Raw genomic sequence first — 7,181 nt, forward strand, 5'->3', positions numbered from 1 at the left:
GTCTCTCTTTTAGCTGCTCAACAAATGGAGTTTTTTTGGGTTATTGCAGCTGTATTTAATTTTGTTTACATTTTCCCTAAAGTATCAACAATAACATTTATTTCTATAGCCCATTTTCATACACAGAATGTAGGTCAAAGTGCTTTGCAAGGTGTCAAAGAAATAGTGACAAGCAAAGAAAAACTGATTAAAATAAGATGAGAATAAATACACATTTACAAAAAATAGATATATAATCAGTAGAAAAGTAGTTGTTATATATAGAATAATTTTTTAATCACTAAAGATGAGTCAGATGTCCGGGGAGGGCAGAAATTAATATATATTAAAAAAAAAAACACTCAGATAAGATGGAGTAAAAAATAAAATCTGCAGGGGTTCCTGGACCAAAACACCACCCATCTCCCAAAGGGCATTCTATTTAAAATAATTGTTTTTAAGTAGTTAACATAATTGTTCTTATTGTTTTTAAGCTGCCTCTTTGGGTATTCAATGCACTGAGTCTCATGCATCAGGGATTGGTGGTGCTCATTAATAATGATTGCAAATGAACAAAATTCTTTGTATATCTAGTTTATAAGGAGAAGAACTGAAATGCAGCTATAAAAAAAGAGGGATTTTAGCAGCTTTTTTTAATGTGATAAGGCTGTGATAGCCTTGTGTATCTAGGTTTCTGGAATATAACAGAAGAAAACTGCCTCACCACTTATTATAGGTTTGGCTTTTAGACTCCTATTAGAAAATCTAAGAGTATAGCATGGAATGCACGGGGACAGGCACTCCAAAATACAGGAAGGAGCCAAATTATTTAAAGCTTTACATATCATTACTACTATTTTAAAGTCATTTCTAAAGGACAGAGGTAACCAATGTAATAATGCTAAGATTGGTAAGATGTGCTCAAATGTTCTTTTTTCGTTAAGATTTTTAGCCGCTTCATTTTGAACTAACTGCAACCTATTGATGTCTTTCTTGGGTAGACCAGTTAAGAGTGCATTACAGTAATCTATCCAACTAATAACAAAAGTTTGAACTAATTTCTCAGCATTTTGCAATGTTGTAAGAGGGCAGATTTTTGTAATGTCTCTTTAATAAAAAAAACAATGCAGCCCTAATAATATGGTTAATGTGCAATTTAGAGTCCATAATTACTTCTAAGTTTTTTACTTGCGCCTTGACTTTTAATGCTGAGGGATCTAGTTTATTTCTAATATCGTCCTTATTTCCGTCTTTACCAATGGCTAAGATTTCAGTTATTGCCGTATTTAAGTTGAGCAAATTACTACTCATCCATTCCGTAATACAAGTAAGACATTGGATCAGAGAGTCCAGAATGTCAGGGTCATCAGATGCTGTAGATCAGTAAAACTGCATGTTATCTGCATAGCTAAGGTAGTTCACCTTGTGCTTCAAGATAATCTGGGCTAATGGGAACATGAACATGGAAAATAACAGCCACCTGGCATAGATCCTTGTGATGCACCATGTACAATATGATGGACCTCCGAATTACAATCACCACAACTAACAAAGACTTTTCTATCTATTAAATAAGACAGAAACCAATTTAATACACTACTCATCCAGTGTCTAAGGTAATTTATAACAATACTGTGTTCTATTGTGTCAGATGCTGCACTCAAGTCTAAGTGAACAATAACAGATTTGTTGTGTCCTTATTAAGTAATTTACTACTTTAACCGTACTATGATTTGTTCTAAAACCTGACTAAAACTTATCAACAATAGAATTTTTGCTCAAGTAATCTTAATTGCTGAAAAAACATTTTTTTCTAGAATTTTGCTTAAAAGGGCAGGTTAAAGATAGGTCTAAAGTTTTCAAACACCTTGTGCAGGGGTTTCACAACTGCCGTCTTTTGAAAATTTGGCAGGACCCCAGTATTTAATGACAAGTTAACTATGTCAGTTATACTGTCATTAATCACATCTGAGACTACTTGGAAAAACCTGGCTGGGACTGTGTCAAGGACAGAAGTGGAGGGTTTTAGTTGAGAAATTATTCTACAGAGTTCATGTAAGCCTATTTGAGTGAAGGACAGACTCTGACGGTGGATTGCTTTGTTATTTTTAGTTATATGTTCTATCATAGTGGACTGTTAATTTTGTTGTCTTCCATTTGCACTCAGCTTGGCAGAATGCTTTCTTAAATTCAGATATTCTGAGTCGTCAAGGTATTTTTGTGCTGGAGGATTTCTTAGCATTTTCTTAGGGGCCACAATTTCAGTGGCAGCTCTCAGGTTAGCATTTAAATTTTCAGATTTACCGGTTACATTGTTTTTTGTGTTAAAAAAATATTAGAAAACCTAGAGGCTCTGATGTGTCGAAATAAGTTAATAAATTATCTTGCTTTTGTGTTGCAATGGATATCCACATGGAAACTGAAATCATTTCCTTTTTCAATGGACTGCTGGATCTGTATATCTCAAGGGATTACAGTTCTTTCACAACATGCTCTAGCTCACGGTCAGCCGTATCAGCACTTGTATAAAAAAAAAAAAACCTGATTGGAGCATTTCTATAATATAATAATCATGGAAAGTATTGGTGGCATATTGGTTATCATTTGGATATGGATTCCTTCATTTTACTTAGAAACTTATTTACACAAATAATAAATTACCACATTTTATATTGATTAAAATACATAACAGTAAAACATAAGCAGTGTGGCACTGTGATGTTGATTGATGTAAGTGAGGCTACCTCACAGATCTAGTGTTTTGCATTCTCCTGTATCTGCATGAGCTTCTTTCAGATATTCCATGTTTCCTTTTGAAGTGATAAGTGAACAAGTGGTTTAGAAGATGGACGTATATTAATAATTTAGAATATACTCTTAATTTGTCTTATGTTTATTTTGATTGCATTATTAAAATTCACAAATATACATTTTAATTTAATTGTTGATTTTACATTCTTGTTACTTATAGGGTCTGGTTAGCAATCTGTACTTTGGAAATTATATACTTACAGACTGGCTAATATATGCTCTTAGCTTTGATGAAGCAGTATCCAGCGGTTTGTTGCAAGCAGAAATGAGACATGACCATTCCACAGTAAGAAGAATAGAGAACTTAAAAGGCCCCACAGTGTACAAGGGAACTTTGGAAATACCAGATGTAGCTTGGGACACTTTCTTGAACCTAAAAAGATGGACCAAGGTGGGTACACAATGATCACATTTTTTAAAATGTGGAAAGCCATAAAGAGGTTTATGACCAGAGATGTGTAGTGGGTAAAAGATTTTGGAAAAGGAGCTCAAAAAGAAAATAAAGAGGGATATTGAGAGTGAGGTTTCGCAGCTGCTAAGGAGAGAAGGAAAGGCTTGTGGATATTGCGGAATGGGGAATTACATTTTAATGGGAATTGATTTTAATTCAAAAAAATATGTGAGTAGTATGGATGTTTGGCTCAATGTTTTATGGGGATAAGGGCATTGGTTAAGAGAAGGAAATGGAAAATGACTGTTTGTCATATGGTAAAACGGTATTGTTGTGGATTGTAATTTGTAATGTGTAAGGATAAACTTATTTTTACCAAAAAAAAAATTGTTTTCAATATACACTATCCTATGTTTTAGTACTAAATGTAAGATCGATTCACTAAAATACAACAGGTTTATCACCAATTTTAAATAACTTAATAGTCAAATAACAGATATTTTTAATAGATAGATAGATAGATACTTTATTAATCAATAATAAAAATATGTAAATATTTGTGAGCTTCTGTTATTTTTAATTAAACTCTAACACTTTTTAAAAATTCCTCTTTCTCTCCTTTTAGGGTCAGGTATGGATCAATGGAGTTAACCTAGGAAGATATTGGTCTAAGAAAGGCCCCCAACAGACTCTGTTTGTTCCAGGACCCATACTTAGCACATCTGCGCCAAACAACATTACACTCCTGGAACTGGAAGAAGCTTCTTCTACAACACAAGTTCTGTTCATGAACAGACCCCAGCTCAATAATACTGTAATGAGTGGAGACCACTAATTGGTTTTAATGGTGATGAAACCAAATATTATGTAAATTCATTGAATGTGTGTAGATAATATATAATTACAATTTTAATTAAATAAATTAATTACACCTCCATGAAAGCAAAACAAGGACAGTCTCATTACTTTTCAGTCAGCCCTTGTATGAAACACAAGTTTTTAATGTATTTAAAATTTCAAAACATTTGCATTGTCTTGATGTGAACACAGTTTCCAATTCTTCAATTTATGCAGTTGCAATACCTCATGCCCACACATTGTTACCTTTCAGCTATTTTCTAAATGGGCCCTTTCTTCCTGTTCAGCTAATAATCTGAAGGCTTATGTATAGCTAATAATACTCTCTCAAAACAACAGCCCCTCTAGTTTTTACACATTTCAGTGAGAAAAATATCCTTTTGAATTTGGCTGGCAGTTACTTGCAATGCGTATGTGGATTACTTTTGTTTAACACAAAGTTATGTTGCTAAACTGTTGCTTTGTATGTTTTTGTCATTTTAAGCAACAAATTGCAGACAGAGTGCTGTAGTGTAAGAAAGGCATCTGGTATGTTTGTTATTGTGGGAAAAATTATCTTCGAAGAAGGCAGTCACAGGGCCCAGATGAGAATGCAGAATGTTTATTTATTTGCACAGATTATGCACAAATGTCTCAGTCCATGGTGTGAGCAATCAATTAAACAATTCATTTGCTTTTGTACTTTTCTATTACCTTTACCTCATCTAATATATCATGGCACCTGACTCTTAGTATGAATAATGTGCAGAACTTTACTATTCCATCCAATCAGCTTGTGCCCCCAGTATTTTATGATTCCTGTTGACTCTCCCATTAATGTGAATGTCACCTCTTTAAAGGTGTTTTGCGGATTGCTCTTAGCACTGCTTCATAGGAGGGGTGTTTGGGCTATCCCTTTCATTTATCCTCACTTTCTAGAGGGGTGTACGTTACTCATTTACCTCATTTTGACTTTGGAAAATCAAGTTGGTGGATTCTCTTAGATGAGGCAGACTTATAGGATATATGCTCAAGCTTTAAACCACGTTTAGTTAGTCCTTTAGTTACCGTCAGTCCTTTTCCTTACGTTTTAATAATTTATTGATACAACTTCATTTAAGTATATACTTGTAATAATTTGTAAAAGACAGTATATTAACTAAAAATTCCATACTGTCTGTAAGCAAGAACTTTGTTTGTATTCTATATATAATATGTGAAAATGTTCAATCAATAAACAAAGTTGTAGCAGCACCCACTCAAGGTGTGTTGCATTTCAGGTGATGTCAAATTATTTAGTTTTACAGACAGCAAAAATGAGGCATACTCAGTTTTACTTTATTTTGACAAATCATTCATCCTGAAAATTTCTAGTCAAGTTTTTGCATGTCAGGTATCAGGAAATACACAGCATTTTTGAACCAATAGCAATAACTTTAAAGATATATTATTTACCCTCTACAGCTCCCGGTACCTCACTCCCAGATAAACGAGGGTTGAGTTGAGAGTGCTTTTTGCCATTCCTGAAGCGGTGAGGGGATGAGATAGCAGGCTGCTTGCCGTTTGTCCTTATCAAGACATTTACAAAACAAAAGACGCTGACGGAGAGGTGTGAACGGATTTAAAGTGGGCCGGGATTACAGGTTTTTTTTCGTAGGCTTTGGTAATTCTACTGTTAAATATTGTTTGGCAAACTCCAAGCAGGAGTTAGCTACTTTACTATAATGTCTAACTGATGCTGAGCAGAAGACGTCTGAATCTCTGTTAGAGTAACCATTGAGGTCACCTCCATGACCAAGGCCCTTCTTGCCCAGTTATTCAGTTTAGCCAAAATGCCAACTTTATGAATAATCATTGTAGTTCCAACTTCCATTTCACTATCATTGAGGTTACCTTGCTCCTTGGAACACTGAAAGCTTTAGAAATGGTATTATACCCTTACCCTAATCTACTGTAGGCCTCACCAAAATTTGACTGCAGAGGTCTACAGAGAGTTCCTTGGGCTTCATGTCTTGGTTTTTACTCTGACATGAAGTGAGAATTGTAGGACCTTATAGTCACAGGCGTTCACTTTTCTAAACGATGTCCAATTTAATATGGCACAGGGGAACTCCAATTAAGTTCTATAGCCACATCTCAATGAGAATTAAAGCAAACAAAATGCACCTGAGCACAATTTGAAGTGCAACAGCAAAGGGTCTGAATACTTATATGAAGGGGAAATTTCAGTTTGAGAAAACACGTTTATACTTTGTCATCATGTGTTAGAGAATGTAGATTGGTGGACATAAATGACAAATGTATCCATATCTAAAGAAATCTGCAACACAATAAAGTGTGGAGTCAATGCCAGGGTCTGAGTACTTCCATGAATCCATTGAAAACTCTAGTGACAACCACGGTGAACTGCTTGCTTACTTACATGGAAATAAGTACGAGGCACTAGAGGAAGAGAGGGCAAAATCCGTAATTTTAAAAGATTTTGGCAGCATGGGTGCCAGTTTCAGAGGATCCGTTCACCTTTTTGAATCAGGCTGGCAGTAAGTTCGTTGATGAAGGTGTGGAGGTTCGAAGAACTAAGAATGAGCTACATAATACAACACAGCATTTATGTATCCAGTCATACTTTTTACAATACAATGCTGGAGTATATAATTTGGTTACTTTTACATTTTTGGATTACTTTTTACTTAAAGGACAGAGAAAGAATGAACATGTTTATTAGCTTTTTTATTGAAACATCGTGTATGTTTGTTTTTTATCTATTTTGTTTTGAAGGAAAATTATCAAGTTGGTTTATACAGTATGTGATATTGTGAATGTATTGTTTAGGTTTACATTTTTTACTTGTCATTTTGCATTTATTTTGCAAATAACTGTCCTTCCCATTTGTTTGATGAGCACAAAGTGAGGATTGGTGAGAGCTCAGCACTTGTGTTGGCTTGCATTAAGTCAGTAGGTAAAAGCAGCCACTATGTTTGTGCACATTTAACTTGCACATTCATCGTGCATGGTTTCACATGTCTAACCTGAAGTTGAAACTATTTAGTCATTGTAAACCTTTAATAATGAAAATAATTAAAGTTATTTTAAAGTGTTATGAAATATATACATTCAAACAAAGCTGGTGCCATTCTGAGTTGAAGCGTTTGATGTAGTTCAC

The 7,181-nt window shown here is 34.5% G+C and overlaps 1 protein-coding gene across 1 annotated transcript in view; it reads left to right on the plus strand.

Annotated features, from left to right (window-relative positions):
• The window catches only part of glb1l (galactosidase, beta 1-like), a 197,806-nt gene extending 192,176 nt beyond the window's left edge, over positions 1-5,630 (plus strand). Inside the window, exons 15-16 of the mRNA XM_039755971.1 lie at positions 2,951-3,181; positions 3,807-5,630. Of these exons, the coding sequence (XP_039611905.1) occupies positions 2,951-3,181; positions 3,807-4,016 (441 nt within the window). The 3' untranslated portion in view covers positions 4,017-5,630. The remainder of the gene's footprint in view (positions 1-2,950; positions 3,182-3,806) is intronic.
• The last annotated feature ends 1,551 nt before the right edge of the window (positions 5,631-7,181 follow it).

Source organism: Polypterus senegalus, chromosome 6 (genome assembly GCF_016835505.1).
Source record: "Polypterus senegalus isolate Bchr_013 chromosome 6, ASM1683550v1, whole genome shotgun sequence".
Taxonomy (NCBI): Eukaryota; Metazoa; Chordata; class Cladistia; order Polypteriformes; family Polypteridae; genus Polypterus; species Polypterus senegalus.